The 19,573-nt window shown below is 40.9% G+C and overlaps 1 protein-coding gene across 1 annotated transcript in view; it reads left to right on the forward strand.

Annotated features, from left to right (window-relative positions):
* Window positions 1–7,245: 7,245 nt before the first annotated feature.
* Window positions 7,246–19,573, forward strand: part of dnah1 (dynein, axonemal, heavy chain 1) — a 28,922-nt gene continuing 16,594 nt past the window's right edge. Inside the window, exons 1-42 of the mRNA XM_072383055.1 lie at window positions 7,246–7,401; window positions 7,528–7,609; window positions 7,764–7,926; window positions 8,178–8,328; window positions 8,453–8,582; window positions 8,665–8,835; window positions 8,934–9,189; window positions 9,298–9,455; window positions 9,559–9,770; window positions 9,982–10,280; window positions 10,397–10,547; window positions 10,668–10,861; window positions 11,014–11,236; window positions 11,359–11,478; window positions 11,577–11,659; window positions 11,816–11,957; window positions 12,031–12,186; window positions 12,279–12,477; window positions 12,573–12,826; window positions 13,072–13,284; window positions 13,383–13,547; window positions 13,858–13,979; window positions 14,203–14,308; window positions 14,413–14,592; window positions 14,715–14,855; window positions 15,012–15,175; window positions 15,277–15,390; window positions 15,476–15,664; window positions 15,766–15,871; window positions 16,109–16,222; window positions 16,307–16,456; window positions 16,553–16,639; window positions 16,770–16,956; window positions 17,040–17,131; window positions 17,247–17,401; window positions 17,480–17,657; window positions 17,752–17,946; window positions 18,072–18,191; window positions 18,476–18,628; window positions 18,746–18,847; window positions 19,142–19,282; window positions 19,404–19,564. Of these exons, the coding sequence (XP_072239156.1) occupies window positions 7,246–7,401; window positions 7,528–7,609; window positions 7,764–7,926; window positions 8,178–8,328; window positions 8,453–8,582; window positions 8,665–8,835; window positions 8,934–9,189; window positions 9,298–9,455; window positions 9,559–9,770; window positions 9,982–10,280; window positions 10,397–10,547; window positions 10,668–10,861; window positions 11,014–11,236; window positions 11,359–11,478; window positions 11,577–11,659; window positions 11,816–11,957; window positions 12,031–12,186; window positions 12,279–12,477; window positions 12,573–12,826; window positions 13,072–13,284; window positions 13,383–13,547; window positions 13,858–13,979; window positions 14,203–14,308; window positions 14,413–14,592; window positions 14,715–14,855; window positions 15,012–15,175; window positions 15,277–15,390; window positions 15,476–15,664; window positions 15,766–15,871; window positions 16,109–16,222; window positions 16,307–16,456; window positions 16,553–16,639; window positions 16,770–16,956; window positions 17,040–17,131; window positions 17,247–17,401; window positions 17,480–17,657; window positions 17,752–17,946; window positions 18,072–18,191; window positions 18,476–18,628; window positions 18,746–18,847; window positions 19,142–19,282; window positions 19,404–19,564 (6,635 nt within the window). The remainder of the gene's footprint in view (window positions 7,402–7,527; window positions 7,610–7,763; window positions 7,927–8,177; window positions 8,329–8,452; window positions 8,583–8,664; window positions 8,836–8,933; window positions 9,190–9,297; window positions 9,456–9,558; window positions 9,771–9,981; window positions 10,281–10,396; window positions 10,548–10,667; window positions 10,862–11,013; window positions 11,237–11,358; window positions 11,479–11,576; window positions 11,660–11,815; window positions 11,958–12,030; window positions 12,187–12,278; window positions 12,478–12,572; window positions 12,827–13,071; window positions 13,285–13,382; window positions 13,548–13,857; window positions 13,980–14,202; window positions 14,309–14,412; window positions 14,593–14,714; window positions 14,856–15,011; window positions 15,176–15,276; window positions 15,391–15,475; window positions 15,665–15,765; window positions 15,872–16,108; window positions 16,223–16,306; window positions 16,457–16,552; window positions 16,640–16,769; window positions 16,957–17,039; window positions 17,132–17,246; window positions 17,402–17,479; window positions 17,658–17,751; window positions 17,947–18,071; window positions 18,192–18,475; window positions 18,629–18,745; window positions 18,848–19,141; window positions 19,283–19,403; window positions 19,565–19,573) is intronic.

Below are 19,573 nucleotides of genomic sequence, written 5' to 3' on the forward strand. Positions count from 1 at the left end.
TGTTCACCTCTTGCTGTTTTTTCCTTTCATCACTCTGTTCTCTTACTTTATAGTGTTTGGCAGACCTCCAGAACAATTATACCCTCTTCATCCTCACACATCTCACATATTCTCATTTCGACTCTCTCTTTTCATACCATATGAATAGCTTTATGGAAGATTAGGTTCATTTTGTTTATGAGGGATTAGCTGTTATCTGGTAATTTTAGGAACATACAGACCATGCTTTAGGCTGATTTAGAGTCAGTTCTGGTTCAACAGGACACGTGGAAATGAGATTTCCATCTTTTCACAGTTTGCGTGAAGGGACCTATGTGCGTTTGTGTGTTGAAGGAGGAGGGGTAATGGATAAAACATAGAGTCAAATCATCGGTGTGGTCCAGCTGGTTCTGGAGGAAGTTCATACTGTATTTAACTGTGTCCTGATTTCTGAAAAGACTCTCAAACATTAGATTTTATTGAACACAAGTCACTGAAGTTTAAGGTCAAAGTTAGCAAGAGCCATAAAACATTTTTTAAGAGCAGCAAGTGTGATAAATGTTTGTGCAAGTAAAGTACATTTGGCGGCTCATTTTAGCTTTTAAATGCAAAACACATTGAATTATAAACTGACTAAACTGTAGTTAGGGACTGAGCTATAGAGTATATACATATACATATACTCTATAGCTCTGGTTAGGGATAATTTCATGTCGTGTAGGATTGCAGACTCGACCGTAGTCAATAAAGCGCTTGTTTAAAACGTGAGCATAAACAACATAAAGATAAACAACAGAATCCACATCTCTGCTCCCAACATGTTTCACTCTGGGTACTGAAAGAAATGTGTGTTTTTTTTCAACCACTACGTTTCAGAAATACAGTACAAATGCATGCTCAGGATGTAACGTTATTGAGACACCCAGCTGTGGCAGGTCAAATACCAGCCCAGGAGGGTCACGGGGATGTCCTACCTGCCACATAACTGCTTCTCTAATTGCTCCTCTTTCTCTCATTTACAGGGCTGAATGGAGGCTGGGGGTTAACAGAGTCAGGGTCAGATGAACAGGAACCCCTGCTTCTCACTCTCTGTGCTAGTCCTGGCTGTTCATACATGTGTGTGCTGAGCACATGGTGTCACTCCACTCTTCTCCATCTCCTTCTGCCTCCACCTCCTCCTTTAAGCTTTGTGTTCTACATGTCAGCTCATATGTTTCTACGGGAATGAAAAGGATTAAGTTGCTTCCTCACATGACTTTAACTTCACGAAGGTTTCAAAAGCCATAATGATCAGGCTGGGATTTGTCTAATTCAAAACATCTTGGTTTCATTTTGGTCTTTTTGCTAATGACAGCAAAAGGTAGGATCTTGAATGATGTCAGTCACTCCCCACAAGAGTAAGCAGTAAAGGCTGTGACTAATAGGGTGTGCTGGAGTTAACCAAGGTCAGTAAAGTAGTAAACTGTCCTGTTGAATTTCTGAAGAGACATTCTTCTTTACATTTCACAGCATGACCTGTGAGATGCATGATATATAGGTCCATGAAATTTCAAATCAAACAGTCACACTTTTTATGATTATACTTGTTATAGGTGGAAGTTAAAGGTCAAGGTGACAGGTCAACAGCAAAGGACTCCAGCTCAAGTCCAATCCAAAGATCAGAGCAACGTGTCCTCTGGACTGTTTGAATTTGTCTGTTACTTAAGTAGGGTGAAATTAATAACTATTGTTGACTACTTACAAAGAAAAGTCCCCTCAATACTCATATTCTTTAATATAATGTTCTATGTCAAGTTGGGGTTCTTAAGAAGAAAGCTTATTAGTTTACAAACTTGAGTGTTAGCACATTTAAAGTGATGCTTGGAAGTTTAGGAAATATTTGGCATTGTCTTGACCTAAGACAAGGGGGTCATGTTATCATATAATATTAGCTCAAATTCCTCTCAAATGATACATTTCTAAATATAAGAATATTGTTTTATGCATTTATCTATTTAGGAATTTTTTAGGAAAATCTAATTATCCCTATTATATCAATGCAGAAATATAGAAAACTGTAAAGTGTTTATATTGCTAAAGGTTCCTGAACTTTGTGTGTGTGTGCGACAGTGTGGAAACCCATATTTAACAGCCCACATGCATGGAGCCCCTTTAAAATGCAAGAATAGATCATATTGATTAAATTGTCAAGTCAGAAGTGTTATGATCCTAAACTCTTACATATGTGTAGATGACTGGAATCAATGTAGAACTGCTTCCATTTATTTTCTATTAATTTTGAACAAGGAGGAATTTGAGGAATGTTACCAGGCAGCTTGCTTGAACAGGCTTCAGATGAATGTATTTATGCCTAAAATTCCGGATTAAAAATGGACAGCAAATTGACTTTCCAACCTCAAGTAAACATAAGGTACTCATAACTAATACTTTGCCATCAGTCTCATCTCTCTGTCAGAGACTTGACGTCAGCCATATTTACATAACACTCTCCAAAGACAAATGCAACTCAAACTGCTTTACAGAGCAGAAGAAAAACTAAAAATATCCATATACACACACACACACACGCACACAAACATACACAAATAAATGATTAAATGAATGGGAACACTTGAAAAAAGCAATAGAATATCAGTAGAAGTTAAAATAAATATGAAAGGACAGATAAAGGAGTAAAAAATAACAATTATAGCACAAGCGACTTTATATATGTTCATATTGTCATCGACTAACAGGCTCAACATTTACTTTCGTTTGTCACCAACTCACTCACATAAACAGTCATCAGTGTGCACAAATACAGACACAATCACTTCATTCCTCTTTCTGTCGCCCACCCACATAAACACACACTTATTTTCTCCCACAAAAACACTCACATGTGTTACAGATTTGATTCACTGCTTTCTTTCTCTTCCAGCTCTCACCCTCTTTGATAAAACACCGCTGACTATACAAGGATTTATTCTAAGTGCCTCAGACAACTGCAGTTAATTCACATGGAATTGATTTTGCCGCTTTGAAAAAGTCACATGAAGAAGCAAACAGTTGAAGAAAGACAACAAAATAATGAGGTGGGGAAAAAGAATAGAGGACTCTGAGGGGAGTTAGAAGCAGATGACCATAAATCTAATGCTTCAGTACACCAAAACAAGTTGAGTTAGTTTCTCTTTAAATGGCCTTCCCTCTCTATGTTTAGTATTTTTATGGTCCGTGGGTTCTAACTTTGGTTTCCCTCCGAAACGCACACTAAGAAATGGAGCGAATGTGAGGAGAAATCAGATACAGCTGCTTGAGGTCACAGGACACAGGCTGGGGGTTCCAGACTGTTTCTTATGTCTGGCCACTGTGCTGCTTTGAGGCCCCTCTCAACCCATTAAACTTGTTTTTATTGGCATGCCAAGTCCACCTGTGAATCATCCAATGCATGATGGCTATTTTAATGTATGGTCAAGTGCAAAGGTCACTGTTAAACAACGTTGCATGATCTGACCTGGCAAGATCAAAAATCCAATCTGCATGCCAGCGGCCTCATGCGTGTGTTGCTGGTATCTACTTTGCTTCTGTAAAATGCAAAGTCACAAAACACAGCAATGTTAATGTGACATTTGCTGCCCTCATGGTGCTTCTGTTTCATCTCTGAGCTGACATTAATTGAAAATGGGGCGCAGTAAAGGGAACAGGATTGTAAGCAGTAGATGTAATAGCTCTAACAATGTCTCCAGGAATTTAAACCCCACGGTGCCAGTGTGTGCGCAAATCATTAGTAAGACTTTATATGGCTGAGGTTAATGAATGTTCCCCAAGTTTTAAATATAGCCGTACAAAATTTTACTCTATCTGCTAGAGAGCTTAATGATGCCTATTGCAATCCTACAGAAAGTTTTGCATGTTTAAATTTCTGGTGCAAAGGCAAAAGAACAATCAACATATGGGTGTGCCCACATTTGTGATTACTGGAGATTGTGGGTTTCTGTGGAAGAGGTATGCTGGAATATGTGCAGCCACTGAGTTTTTGTGGCTAGCCCCACAAATGTGACAGTACAAGGGGAGCAGTCAGTGTTTGATCCTATCTGGTCAACATCTGTCCCTCAGGAGAGCCTAAAATTAGCAGCCCATGCTGATGTCATTAGTGCACAATAAGAGTTGTAGTCTTGAAATTATAAAACAAGGGGAGAGGGATGCATAGAGATGGATAAATAATTCAGGGATACTAGAATGAAGACTTGAGAGGATGAATTGTACATCTGGGTGGTTATGTAAGTTAACGACTGATGTTCAGCCAGATCTTTCATGTCAGCAGATCTGCTGCTGAGCTTATAGACTGAGAAGTGAGGCCTAGTGGGGGACGAAGTGAAGTACAGGGTGGATCAAGGCTGTAACAAAAGCTGTTTAGGGTTTAATCAGTTTGATTCAACCAGAGCTGCTGACCACATCTGTCCAATCAAGTCCCATCTCCATGGTGGCCTTCTGGCACCATGGATGGCTAAAGCATTGTCAGCCAAACATTGGTAGGAAACTATATTGAAGGACCACCACCTCATCAGAGACTTGTGGTCCTTGAGTGGTTTTCTTTGGAACCTCTTTGAGCTGGGTCTCTACACAGATTTAATCAATAGCGCTGACATGTGTTAATCATTAATAAAATTATGTGGTCAGGATGTTCTGAGTACTGAGACCAGTCTGATATGATAATGTCATTATTAGATGTGGGTTGTTTAGATCCTTGGGGAAGTCTTTCATTTTCATTTCCTCTTTGAGTGAGGTCATCACTTTGGAAACTGAGCTCAACTGAGAGGAAGCAAATGAAACCAAGGACCTCTAAACATTTCAACAGGTCTGTCTTGATTTATGTCCAGGGTCGCACAGAATTCCAAAATCCTTCACTTCCATATCAAATCACTCTGTGTATTTAACCTTTGCTCTTCGGCTCCACTGTAAAGCATTTTATTCCTGGCCTGCTTGCAGAGCTGAGTGCCATAATGTGTATCACCTCATGGGTCCCAGGAGATAAAAGTCCTATGTCCTCAGGTCTGACTTTTCCCTATTCTCAGCATGCAATTGTATCTTTTTTTAGCTAATCATCTACCCTACCCTGCATGGCAGGATGTCCCTCACAAGAAGTAACATGCAAGGTTTTTTACATTAAATTATTTGTGTGTGGCTTCTCAAACTCTGATGGGTTTTAACTGAAGAAGCCAGGGAGCAGGGGCTGCAGTGAATGATGTTCTTGATCTACCATGGGAAACATAAGGGGGTTTATGATGAACTTGTGACCCAGGATTGTGGGTGTCACAATGATCAAAGGGGATTTTCTCTACTGTAGACACACTCAAGCTGGCATATTTGTGAAATGAGTTTTAAACAGACATTTGTGCATCCTAATTAAATTCCTGTAACCATTCCGATCCAGGATCAGCATGGAATAAATCATCTGGAGGTATACCTGTAGAGACCAAAGTCTGGGGGAATTTCTGTTGCATTGTGTACATTTAACCACATTCAGTACCAGAAACTGAAACTGTTCAAGCTATAAGCTACATTCTGAAAGTCCAATTTACATTCTAAATCACATCTTCTCTTTGAGAGTCAGCTGCTAGCTCATACTTACTGTGCAGCAGATCAGATGCTTGATTTAGCATTTTAGGATTGCACATAGTTTTGGTAGAAGCTACGAGAAAAAATATTCATTTGGCATAGTTACACCCCCAGCTCTCTAGAGGAAAAGGGTAGGTAAGAGTCAGAAAAGTAACCATGATTTAATGGATAAAGTTAAACATTGGACAAACCAAATATTCAAGTACAAATCTGATTTAACAACCAAAATTAAGAAGGATCTAACAAAAGAAAACTCAAAAGTTCACACAAAGTGCTCTCTCTTAACAACCAAGTAGACACAGACAATATCTCAAAGTGCCTACAAACAAATGTCACAAATGAGATGCGCACCAGGGGCCAGCTGCCAACACAGCCTTTTCAGCTGCCCCTGAACACCAGGAACAATCAGGTTTAAATGTCCTTGGCTGGCTCCAGGATTGGTACAACGGTAGAGGATCTGAAGTGGAATGGACCAGAACCCGAACAGGTTGGAGCTGAGATTTATCTATGCTGTTACTATCCGTGGTCTGTTTCAGCGGCTGTGTGGTTACCCACAGCTTCCGATGAATAGGGAATGAAGGGAGATGAACCAGTCCTGGATGGGTAACCACACAGCCGCTGAAACAGACCACGGATGGTAACAGCATAGATAAATCTCAGCTCCAACAGGGTCTTTCTCACAATTTATTGAAAAATTAATTCAACCAACGCATCCTAAAAACAACTATTGATACTTTTGAACCACTTCTGAAAGGCTTTCTTAACCATTTCCCTCTGTTCCTTGTTAGTGGTGTTATTGACTTGTTGTCTTCCTTTACTTAAGCCAAATAAACTATGATGCATTATACAACACTATATTTCTATAAAGCTCTAGATGTTAATAGCAAAATGTGACATCACAAGTTGTGACTATATATACATATATATATGTATGTATACATACACATATATACGTAGAATTAGTGTAGAATTATAGAGTAAGCAGTATTTTCATTTGTAGCTCTTCGAAGTTTTACATTAGGCTACATTATGTGTTGCTCTTTTTTAAATACTATTTATCAAAAACTGTAACGCTGCAAAAAAAGTTACGCTGTCAAATATGTAGGGCTAGTTTAATATGCCCTACTGAAGTGAAATTGTAGCATACATTTAAATACTCAAGCTGCACTCTGGCGACCAGGCGCGATGAAGACATCTTGATCTCCATGACAACCGTTGCCGCGTCCAACAGTAGCGAACCTGTTGTTAACGTCCAGTTAGAAAGTGAAATTTATTTAATTCAAGACGCCATTATTTTTTATCATGAGGAGGTTATTCACAGGGAGACTTACTTGGTGTTTAATTTAAAATAAGGTACGCCATACGAACAGAGTTAAATGGGCCGACGTTCTGTACTTGTTAGTTTTGAACCTTTTCATACCAGAGTTGCGGTCGGTTAGCTTACGTTTTGTAGCTTCTTTAGAAACATTTTTTTCTAGGTTTGTCAGCACAGGTCCGTTCAATATACCTGACCGGCCGATAAGGAACGAACTTCACTGACATTTTGGTTAAACGTTACGTTTCATAAAAAACACTTTAGTGAAACTTCGTACAGTCCACATGAGTTGAGAAGCAGGAACCTCAGTCCAGGCTTTGTTAACTTATATACATTTTAAAATCTGTATGTAGATGGAGAAGAAAGTCTTTGGGAAACTGGTGCCTCATCCCCCCAGCAAGCCCCCTGACAGTAAGCCTCCACATGATGACCACGGATATAAACACCCGTCTCGCTTTGTGAATCACCAGATCGGCCGCTCAGAAATTATTTCGACAATTGAAATCCAGGTGAGAGCAGATGCTATAAGCTGATCCAGCATTCTGAAAATTTAGATAAACTACATCTATTACGTCAATGCATGATCGGTTTGTGGTTTCATATAACTTGAGTGAATTGTTGTGGTTGTGATTTAGTCCTGCACAGAGAGACCAGATCCCCATCAGAGGTCACAAGGCCTATCCTCTCTGAAGTCTGGTGATCTTAACTCACCAAAAGGTGAAGAGCACAGTGTTACAAGACATGTTCAGGCATATATGTAATAATTTTAAGACACGCTGACACAGTAACTGGATAACACGCTAACACATTATGCTCCTCCTCCTGAAAATAACATGTCTGTGCTGTCCACTGTCTGAACTGTTTACTTTAGTTTCAGCTCTCAAGACTCCACCTAACCAGAGCATGGACAACCATGAACCTGACTCACAGCGGTCAAAGAGTTCTTACTTTTCTCTGGGTGGAGATAGACCCAAAGTCCAAATGCCCTACAAAACCACTCATGGCCAGCTTCCTCGCAAGTTAGCGATAGAGAGGTATATATGTGCTGTCTGTATGAACGTGGTATGACAGACTAGGGCTTTTTATCTGGTGCTGTTTCATTTGACTTTAAAAAGACAACTTATGCTACAAATAGTGAGGCTGTGGGAAACAATAAGTATGAGCCCAAGGCATACAAGCATTTTTTGTTGGTTTGGTTTTTCATAGTATCGAACAGCTAGTTGGCTTAGCTTGAATCCATGTTTCTGTTTCATATCCACACTATTTCTACTCTGTCTTTTAACAGATGTCGTCGTGAATACTTGAAGTTAGATTTGGAACAGCTCCTGGCTGAAAAAGGCATTAACTCTAATATCTTGATCCCAAAATATCTGAAGAATAGCAATATGCATAAGACCACGTCTCACAATCCGGTGTCATTAGGCCTCCCGCTGGAGGTAGGGCCACTATATTGCTTATGTAAGCTTTTGTGTGGCATATTTTGAATTGAAATGATTTCACAAATGTGATTATTTCACAACGTCACCATAACACGACCTTCTTTTCTCTTCTTTTCTTGAGTTATTTGATAATGAGGATTTTGACTGCAGAACACCAGAGGACTGGCTTGCCCTTGGGAATGCTGAGGGAGCACGTCATCGACAGCCTATTCCTGCAAAAGCCCTTCTGCCTAAGGATGATGAGAGGCCTGGTAAAATGCTTGCTATAATGTAAACATAAATGGACATTATTTCCTTTTTTTAAATGGCCACTTTCTTCTTTCCTATTTGAAGATAACCCAAGAAGCCCATACCCAGAGTTCAGCTGGCATTTAGTAGGGGTTCTTGACTATAGCAAGGAGAAATATCAGTATCTCGTACAGAAGGTCTACCAAAGCAACAGATGGACTGATGAGGAGGGAAATAGTGGCACAAATGAAGAACACAACAAAAAAAAATCCCTTGGTTGGTTTTTATTTACTTGTACTGTAATAACATAGGATTGCCTCATGGTTTTCTCCTGTTTCTGCTGTCCCTGATCATGTGTACATATTCTGTCACAGAAATAAACCCTTTGCAAGTAGGCAGCAAGTACTGGGTACCCAGGATCAGACTGTTATTCAGTGCTGAGGATCCACGAGTATTTGCTGAGCGGATCAGCTTTGCCCTACGCTTTAGGGAGGACATAGAAGCTCAACTTCTGTACAACCTGTCTGTGGACTGTATGCCCATCTGGCAGAAAACACCATCTCTCAATACTGACAGTCTGCAGCGGGTCAAAAAGCTTGCCGTATCAACTCCTGGCCTCCGGCTGAAAATGTGAGTATGTTCATGTTTTATCGCTGCAGTCATGTTTGTCCTTGCACAGTACTGAAATGAAATGGTAACCAGCTAATAGGGTGAATAAAAGGAATATTTTGTGTGCAGCTTGGAGAAGTGTTTAGAAAACGTGGAGAAGGAGGTCAGACTTGAATATGACCGTACAATGAACCGCATGATTTTTGACAAAGTGGTGATGAGCCACGCTGAAGAGTTTCCATATGTCACCCTGCCACAGAGGGACCCTGAGTATGTACCACAAAAAGGTAAGATGATTAACTTAGATCTGTACATTTGGGTTAAGATAAGGGAAATGCTCTATTGGCAGCTATTTTATAATCTAAACACTGGTTTGTTTTACCAATACAGGGTGCGTACCAGTTCCTCACTTTACCTATGAGAGGAACCGAGATGCATTTGACTACATTTGCCTGCTAATAAAGCCGGAGCTGATGTGTCTAATATCTGAAATATGGTCAGAGTGCAGCAAAGTAGCAAACATGAGGCTGTTCAATGTCACATCGATTAAACCACTTCGACTGGATGAGTTTGAACTCATCCAGTCTCATCTTCACACTCAGGTACCGTCGCACTGTGAGAGCATTGACATGCCTTTTATTCTGAGAATAGTCAAAGAGCTTGAGCCAGAGTATTTAAGGGACTATGTCTTAACCATGCTAGATAATTTAGGCCAACATATCTTTTGCTTGAATTTCACATAACTACAAAAGCACCTTTTTCTGCTTTTCTCCAAATCCTCCTTTTTCTCCAAATCCTTTTCTCTTTGTCCAGATAAAACTGTATCTTCAGGAGGAATGGACTGTCACCCTCGGCAATAACATCCGCTCCACCCTGTGTACCTTTGGCAAGGGCGCGTACAACATGAATGAGACTCGTTTGGAGATGTACAAGTATTCCAAGCTGTGCAGACTGATGAACATGGTGCTCTTCAACATGCAGGACTCCGTGCGCTACCTTGTGCAGGATTCACTTGTCAGCCTGACCGAGTGTCTAATGGAAACCTGTCACAGTGTGCTGACGTGTCCTCAGGACCTGGTCTGGGGAAAAAACCTTATCAATAGCCCCTACAAGTGTGCAGATGTTATTTATACAGTATACAAATGAATATATAAACTCATTCTATCTAAAAGATATTTGAGCATGACATCAATGATTACAGTAAGATTTCTGCATTTTCCATATTTAGGCCAAAGAGGAATCCTCTGTTCCTGGTGGACTTGGTTCTGGACCACAGTGGGGTCCACTACAGCACTCCTATGGAGGATTTTAAGACATCTGTCCTTAACCTGTTTGATGAGGGCATTCTGGCCACACACAAAATCCCAAAGCTTGATAAGGTAAAACTTGCAATCACAAAGCATTAGATTAAAATTGAAAGAGTATCACATGCTGCTGTCGCCATGATGATAATGACAAGCTTATGGGAGATTTAACTGTTGTGCTCTTTTTCTCACCAGTTTGTGTTGAAGAGCTTGTTTGCCCAAGGTGATTCGTTACTCAGATCAGTGAATTTATGTGAACCAGAAGTAAAAGAACTGAGAAAGAAAGTGCACAATGCTCTTGTGCAAGCAGCAGTGCCTCTCAGGGCCTATGCTGCTGAATATGAGAAACACTTGGATCTGCACAATTTGGACATAGAAACTCTTCTCAAGTACGTTTGTGTTTGAACATGTATCCAATTCTAACAGCTCATCTGTAAGTGACAGATTTCTCGTCTGTTCAGGCTGCTTTCTTATTCAACGAAACCATACTCTTCTGTGAAAGATTCCTTTTTTTCTGCAATGCTTCTTATTTGGCTGTCAGGTCTCATAATGCAGAGCAGACAGCCCGAGAGGTGAAGAGAGCGGCGGAACAACACCTCAAAGAAAAGGAAGGGCTCGAACACTCCTTGCCATCCTCCATTGTGATTGGTCCATTTTTTGTCCGCGTAGAGGCTGTACGTCAGTCTCTCACCAAAAAAAGAAAAGCTCTCGCCAGTGCACTGCTGGACCAACTCGCTCTGAGGCTGAGTAAGCAGATTGAAACAGTAAGTCACTTGTTCAGAGGCCAGAAAACACTTAATCTATAGGAGTGTTTTGTCATTTTACAAAACACAAAATTACACTTGTGCTTTCACACTGCATTATGGGTGTTCTTTGATGTGTTTAGGCATGTGAAGAGTGTAACATTTTGAGCAGAAAGCTACGGGAGAAGCCTAATAGCATTGAGGAACTGACTGAAAAGAGGGAATGGATGAAACACATACCCAAACAGCTAAAAAGTTACAAGGTACCAGTTGAAAAGATTAAGAAGATACCTTCATTGTGAGATATTCCAAATTATACTAAATGTCAGTGCATCTTATCTTTCCGAACTGTCAACAACAGGAACATATTGGAAAGACCTTGTCAGACTACGAGGTAATAGATGGAACTTACTACTGTCTAACAAATGAGGATGTAAACAAAAAGTAAGTACATAATCATCGTGCTAATTTCTGCTATTTGAAAACAAATAAGATACCTTCTGGTGTTTAGACTGATTTATTGTCGGGTTCTTTTTTGGTTAAAGTGAAAAGAGTGAACTGTGGTGTGAAAGGGATCGTTACAGTGACTTATATGTGCAGGTGGACAGCCATTGGATGGCCTCATAAGATAATCTGCCAGATGCAAACAATAACTATCCAGCATGAGGAGGATGAGGAGCGCTTCCACAAGATCCAGCTGTCTGATCAGAGCAAGTTTGAGGATAACCTAGACTTTCTACGGGTGTGTTGAGCCTTAATTTTAGAAAATCATGTTGATATTATTTGCTCACAAGTAACCTCAACTATGTTTATAGAAACTTATTGCTGGGTTTGCGAGCTATGGAGACATTGATCATGCCCATGAGATAGCCAACAAGGTCAAGCGTACAAGCAAGCAACTTAAGGAGTGCCAGACCATGGCCAAAACTTACAACACCAGACAGCATCTGCTTGGTTTACCTATCTTAAATGTAAGTAAAAAAATAATCAGATGGAACTGTTCTTATATAATTAAAAAAACTAAAAGTGTTGTGTTTTTAAAACCATGAAATTTTTATTACAGTATGATCATCTGGAGAAGCTGATAAAGGATTTCCAGCCTTTTAAAGACCTTTGGACCACCACCTCTGATTGGTTACGTTGGAATGAAAGCTGGCTCAGTGACCCACTGTCTTCCATTGACCCTGAGCAGCTTGAGCGCAACATGATTGATGCCCAGAAGACCATGAAGAAATGCGTAACTCAGTTCAAGGACATTGCTGGTAGGTAACACGTCTACAGTCACTCAAAAAGTGATTGTTTACGGGACTAAACTGTTGTTTTCATGTATTGCTCTCTGTGTCGTACACAACACTAGGAGTCCAAGTGGTGACAGCTGTATTACTTAGCAAGATCGAGGACTTCTGGCCGTGTGTCCCTTTAATTAAATGCCTGAGGAACCCGGGGATGATGAGTCGTCATTGGGACATGCTTTCAGAACGCATTCATGTGAAAGTCAAACCCAAAGCCAACTTGAACCTTTCCCACTACCTTGAGCTTGGTCTACAGAACCATGGGGATGACTTAACTCATGTGGTGGAGTTGGCTGGGAAAGAGTACGCTATTGAACAGGTGACTTTAAAAGGCAACATGTTGCTGTGCAGGGTTCCATAAGGTGTTTTGCATCAGATTTGTGAAGAATGGAGTATCATTACAGTTCAGATACATTTTTAATGATTCGGACCTCCTGGGAAGGAGCTAACACTGTAGTATAAAAGTGGCAACACCTCCACTAACCTTGTTTGATGATGCAAAGTTTCATTATGTGACTATCCTCGCTAAGTTTGGTGTGGCTTTTTTTCTACCATCTCACCCAGACTCTGGAAAAGATGGAAGAGGAATGGTCGACAGTAGTCTTTGATTTGCTGCCCTACAAGGAAACAGGAACTTACATTTTGAAGAGCCCAGATAAAGCATTCCAGATGCTGGATCACGACATTGTCGTGACCCAAAGCATGTCCTTCTCCCCCTTCAAAAAAGCTTTTGAAGGCCGCATCGATGCTTTGGAAAGAAAGCTCAGAATGACTCAAGTACACACGCACTCTCACAAACACACACCAGTGGCTGTATCACATCTTTTTGTTGTATGCTCTTATGTTGTACTACTGCCCTCTTGTGGTTCATACAGGACGTGTTGGAAGAGTGGGTGATATCCCAGCGTGCCTGGATGTACCTGGAGCCCATCTTCAGCTTGGATGATATCAACCAGCAGCTGCCTGTGGAAGGAAAAATATTTCAGCAAATGGAACAGCAGTGGAAAAGCGTCATGAGAAGTGCCTTTAATAACCGAAAGGTTAGAGCTTTAATTGTTATTGTTGGCTGCCTGAGGATCTTCTCAGCTCTCGATCTGCATTGTTTGATGTAAATATCCTGCAGGTCGGGTAGGGTTATTCTGATAGTCTGCTTAACTTAACGGACTACCCTCCTAAGGCCAAGATGTCCTGTGTTTTACAGCTGCCCATCCATGTGGTCATGCTCCCACTCAAGATGCTCTCAATGGTGCAGGTGTAAAAGGTCCTGAGCACCTTGAGGGGGAGTCTGAAGTAGCTTTACAACTCAGTCTGATGATAACGATGCTCGTGTGTTTCTGTGTCTATTTCTAGGTGATTGAGCTGTGCACAGAAGCTCGTCTACTACAAAGACTTAAGTATTGCAACACGCTTTCAGAAAAAGTTCAGAAGGGTCTCATTGAGTACTTGAAGAAAAAACGAGGCTCCTTTCCAAGGTGAGCCACAGTGAAATTGTTCTGTAAACACTTTTGGTACTCAGCTCCCAGTGATTATAATAACACAAAATTATTCAAGTTCACGGGTCAACTGTGTCACAAAGAGAGAACAAAATGAATGTTGGCTATATATATGGCTTGGCTTATAAACGTTAGAGCTGTGATATCACAAGACAAAGACTAGCCTTTGTATAATTTACTGTACAGCTGAAATTTTTTGTAGGTTTTTCTTCCTGTCGGACAATGAGCTCCTGGAGATTTTGTCCCACGCCAAAGATCCCACTGCTATCCAACCACACCTGCGCAAATGCTTTGAAAACATTGTACAGGTTTGCTTTGGCATGATTTTCTTAAGTATTCTGCATGTACACATATATATATATATCTGTAACAGGAATATAACCCCACAACTAAGTCATCTGTTGGTCCTTAGCTTCAGTTTCAGTCAGACCTACAGATCACGCATATGTACTCTGAAGGAGGTGAGGAGGTGAAACTGTTCCTGCCAGTGTGGCCGACTGGGAATGCGGAGGCGTGGCTGAGGGATGTTGAGATGTCTATGAAGGCCACTTTAAGGGAGAACATTGACCGCTCACTCAAAGTCTATTCTGAGGTAAGGGAACCTGATGTTTGATGGGTTTTTTTTATGTCTCCAACCATTGAATATCTTGTTTTTACAATATCAAGACAAAGCGCTTTATGATTAAGGTTTTTGTGTGCACTTTTACCCCTCAGCAACCCCGTCCAGAGTGGGTGTTATCGTGGCCAGGTCAGGTTGTGATAGCTGGCTGTCAGGTCGTTTGGACTGCACAGGTGTCTGATGCTTTGGAGCACGGAGACTTGGCTCACCGCCTTTATCCCCAACTACAGTCCCAGGTGGGAACTTTGTATGAAGCTGTATTGGGGTGGCTGAAACAGAACAATAGTTTTCACAGTTTTTGAGAAAAATACACACATTTGTCAGTGATAATAATGTAATAGACTGTACTGTTCGCCGACACTTTCTTAACATTTTGCCTTGTGTTTGTGAAGCTGGATGACTTAGTGCAGCTGATGAGAGGACACCTCTCTAAGATACAACAAGCTGTGCTGTCCTCCCTCATTGTTGTAGAGGTTCATGCTAAGGATGTAGCGGCCAAACTGGTGCAGCAGGAAGTCTCAAGCATCGATGATTTTGAGTGGATCAGCCAGCTTAGGTCACCTGTTTATTTTATTTTTCTGCAAATATTCTTAATCTTTGTGACCTTGCAGTCTACAATATCATGTGACTGTTACATTGATCCGATACTGTTTGCAGATATTACTGGACGAAAGAGGACTTGTACGCCCGAGCAGTGGATGCAGAATTCTTGTATGGATATGAATATCTTGGTAATTCTAGTCGCTTGGTCGTCACCCCGCTTACTGACAGGTAGCCTTTTATTCTGTTGGTTTATGCAATGATTTTGTCAGAATAGAGAACACTGTCATTGAATGCCATGTTCTGGCTCTTTTAGATGCTACTTAACCCTAACTGGAGCTCTAAACCTTAAGTTTGGAGGCGCACTTGCAGGCCCAACAGGGACAGGAAAGACAGAAACTGTTAAAGATCTTGGAAAGGCTCTGGCCATCCGCACAGTGATTTTCAACTGCTCCGATCAGCTGGACTTTGTTGCAGCAAGCAAGTTTCTCAAAGGACTGGCCAGGTAAAAAGTTGCCAGTGTGAGAGAATGTCAGCTTTCCCTTCAGATATCACAGCACATGCTATCATTCTTGTTAGATATCTTATCCGTCTTCTATGTTGCAGCTCAGGTGCCTGGGCATGCTTTGATGATATTAATTGTATTGATGTGGAGGTCCTGTCAGTGATGGCTCAACAGATCTCCACCATACAAAAAGCCCAGCAACAAAGGGTGAGAAGTTTATATTCTGAAAATTCACAAATTTGCCACCTATTAGACTCTGGCTGTGCTTGAGTTGTTCATACAGTGTTACGATAAGTGTTGCGATTTCTTTTTGACTGACTGCATTTCGAGACAGAACTAAACTGATATCCTTAGATAAATATCAAGTTTTTCTTTTATTTGAGTCCAGTTGAAAAACTGAACAAAATGAACACAAATACTGATAAAGAAGTGTCTGTTTTTTAGGCTGAGCGTTTTGTATTTGACGGAGCAGAGATCTCTCTTGTCCCTTCCTGTGCTGTATTCTTCACCATGAATCCTGGTTGCACTGGCTGCATGAAGATACCCGACAACCTCAAGGTGACTAATGATTTCAGTCACGTAAGCGTTTAACACTGGGGGTAAGCTTGTGGGCTTTTACAGACGTTAAAATGTCTTTTACAGGTCCTGTTTCGTCCTGTGGCCATGATGGTTCCTGACTATGCCTTGATAGCTGAGATCTCCTTGTACTCTTTTGGCTTCAGAGATGCCAGAGTCCTTTCCAAGAAGATCGCTACAACTTTCAGGCTCTCCTCTGGGCAGCTTAGCTCTCAGGTGTGAACTCAGGAGATCCAGCTCTTATCTTAACTAAGATTAAAAAGATTTGTTGTTGGTGTGTAAGTAAGATGTGACTCTTTGTCTTTTTTGAAGGATCATTATGATTTTGGCATGAGAGCTGTGAAGAGTGTAATCTCAGTTGCAGGAAACATGAAGAAAGAAAATTCCAACCTGAATGAGGTGAGTTTTATTAATTAATTAACTTATTTAGTGTAGATCTATAGTAGCTCTGAAAAGTAATGACAAACATGCGAAATGCAAATTCAGAAACTTTAAAATCTTCATCTTCTTTAATCCTGTGGTCTTTAAGGAGTTGATCTGTCTCCGGGCAATTCAAGACGTCAGTCTGCCAAAGCTGTTACAGGATGACCTGAACCTCTTCGGTGCCATTGTGTCTGACCTTTTCCGTGGAACAAAGCAGGAGCCCATCAATTATGGCACACTGAAACATTCTCTGTGTAACATCTGTGCAACAAAGAACCTCAAAGATGTGGATGGTTAGTGTCTCTGAGGGGAAACAAACGCTCAGGTGTAAGTTGAATTTAAGACTGAGCTCATCATTGTGTTGTGGTAATTGCAGGCTATATTAATAAGTGTGTTCAGCTGTATGAGACTACTGTGGTGAGACATGGCGTGATGTTGGTAGGACCTCCTGGATCGGGTAAAACCAAAGTGAGTTCATTTAGCTATTGTGTTTCCATTTGTAAAATGTTGACTGAGAATTAGTTTTTTACAATTAATTTTAACTGTAATCACAGTACCGTATATACAAAACCTTTGTATTTAGTGCTACGAGACAGTAGGTGCTGCCATAACAGCTCTGGAGGGCAAGGATGCTGTGAGGGGGGGTGTGTATGAGGCTGTTCAGATTCATGTCCTCAACCCAAAATCTATCACCTTGAGACAGCTCTATGGGGAGTATGACTCACTCACACATGACTGGTAAGAAATCTTTTCTACACAATCTACACAGCAAATAAAACAGGCACCCACGCTTTGGCTATATCTCCACCCATGTAGGACAGATGGCGTCCTCTCTGCTCTTATGCGTGGAGGGGCAGCATCTAAAGACAAAAAGAAAAAGTGGTACATGTTTGACGGGCCAGTGGATGCTGTGTGGATTGAGAACATGAACACTGTTTTGGATGACAACAAAAGATTGTGTCTAAGTTCGGGGGAAATCATAAAACTCACTAATGTAAGAAGACTGTTTATCTAAAAATGGATTTTTAGTCATTGTGCTGGCCATTGCTGCCATTTGCATTCAGATGTCCTGCATTTTCATCCTGCAGACGATGACAGTGATGTTTGAGGTGCAGGACTTGGCAGCAGCGTCTCCAGCAACAGTGTCTCGCTGTGCTATGGTTTACTTGGATCCCAGTATTTTGGGCCTCTCCTCCTTAACAGAGTGCTGGTTGAAGCAGGTTTCTGATGTCCTGAAACCATACAAAGAACAGCTGAAACACCTGTTTTCTGGGTTCCTTGAGGTAAGAGGGGAGTCGGCATGAGTTGTACCAGGATGCAGTATTATGACTTTTTCACTCCAGCACCTTATGATATTATACAAAATGCTCAGCTCCTGACTATGTCCTTCTCCTGCTTTCTTACACAGGACTCGATTACATTTGTGCGCACATCAGTCAAAGAGGTCATCACTTCTCTGGATAGCAACCTTATCTGTAGCCTTCTTAAACTGATGGACTGTTTCTTCAGTCCATTAAATGTTGAAGAGGTTTGTGTCAAATATGTCAGACTAACCAGACAGTTAACTTGAACACTGATACCAGTTACAGTTACGTATGCTAAATGCTCATTTCCACCTAAAAACAGACAAGCATGGTCAAACAACACAAAAGATAAAACTGACAAACCACTGGATTTGTTGGGTGACACGCATATCGGCAGCAGTGAGACAAATGTCAATGCAGGAAATCTTTTTTTTTCCAACACCACATCTGTACTTGTATTTCATGTGTGAGTATTTTTTTTTTATATGAATCCTCCATTGTCTTTTAGAGTGAGAGGCGACAACCTCAGTTGAAGCGTCTTAGGGAGCTGATCGAACCCGGGTTCTTCTTTTCGTTGGTGTGGAGCATAGGAGCCACGGGAGATGCAGTCAGTCGCCAGCGCTTCAGTGCCTGGCTCAAAAACAAAATGGCGGGAGAAAAGGTCAGATTTCAGTGTGTGTGCTTAGTCATTCCAATAAAATGTACATGAAATATAAGTTGTAATAATTTTTCTTTGACAAAGATATATTGGAATTAACATCCTGTGTTTGTCTGTCAGATTACGTTGTGTTTTCCTGAAGGGGGCCTGGTATACGACTACAGGCTTGATGACGCAGGGATTATCAATCCTGAGGATGAAGAGGATCAGGTGGAAAGAGAAGTAAACACGTGCTGTTTAAATGTAGCATTTATACACAGGCTTCAGTTAATGGCGAATTAAAAAGAAATTAGATGAAAAGGTACTTTATTTATCCCAAAGGGAAATTGTATTATTGCAATAATTCCTTTTTTCTTAACAATTATAACAAGCTTTCATTATGTATTGTTATTGCTGCTGGCAGGGACGGCCTCCTGTTCCTCTCAGTGATACACTGAGACATGATGACATAAATATTTATTTGGGTAAAAGTAGCAGATGAAGTTTTTCTCTATTCTTCTTTCGCCTGTGCTGCAGGTTCAGTGGGTCAGATGGATGGAATATGCAGAAAGTGTCATAATCGCTCCAGAAACTAATTTTGCCGACATATTTGTTCCAACTGCTGACACAGTGAGAACGTCTTTCCTGATTGATATGCTGTTGACCAATAAAAAACCTGTGAGTGCAGTGCCTTTGACACATTTGATTTCTCAACACTTTCAGCTGTCGCTTTCACCTGAAATAGTTCTTTAGTTCCTAGAACAGATGCATTTTCCATGTTTGCCTGTGTGTGATCCAGGTGCTGTGCGTTGGGCCTTCTGGTACAGGAAAGACCGCAATCATGTTGAACAAGTTGCTGAAGAACATGCCTGCTGAATACATTGCACACGTTTTCATGTTCTCTGCCCACACCTCAGCCAACCAGGCTCAAGATTTCATTGACAGCAGACTAAACAAACGGTACTCTTA

The sequence above is a fragment of the Leuresthes tenuis genome, unplaced genomic scaffold (assembly GCF_036924035.1).
Source record: "Leuresthes tenuis unplaced genomic scaffold, fLeuTen1.0.hap1 SCAF_3, whole genome shotgun sequence".
NCBI lineage: Eukaryota > Metazoa > Chordata > Actinopteri > Atheriniformes > Atherinopsidae > Leuresthes > Leuresthes tenuis.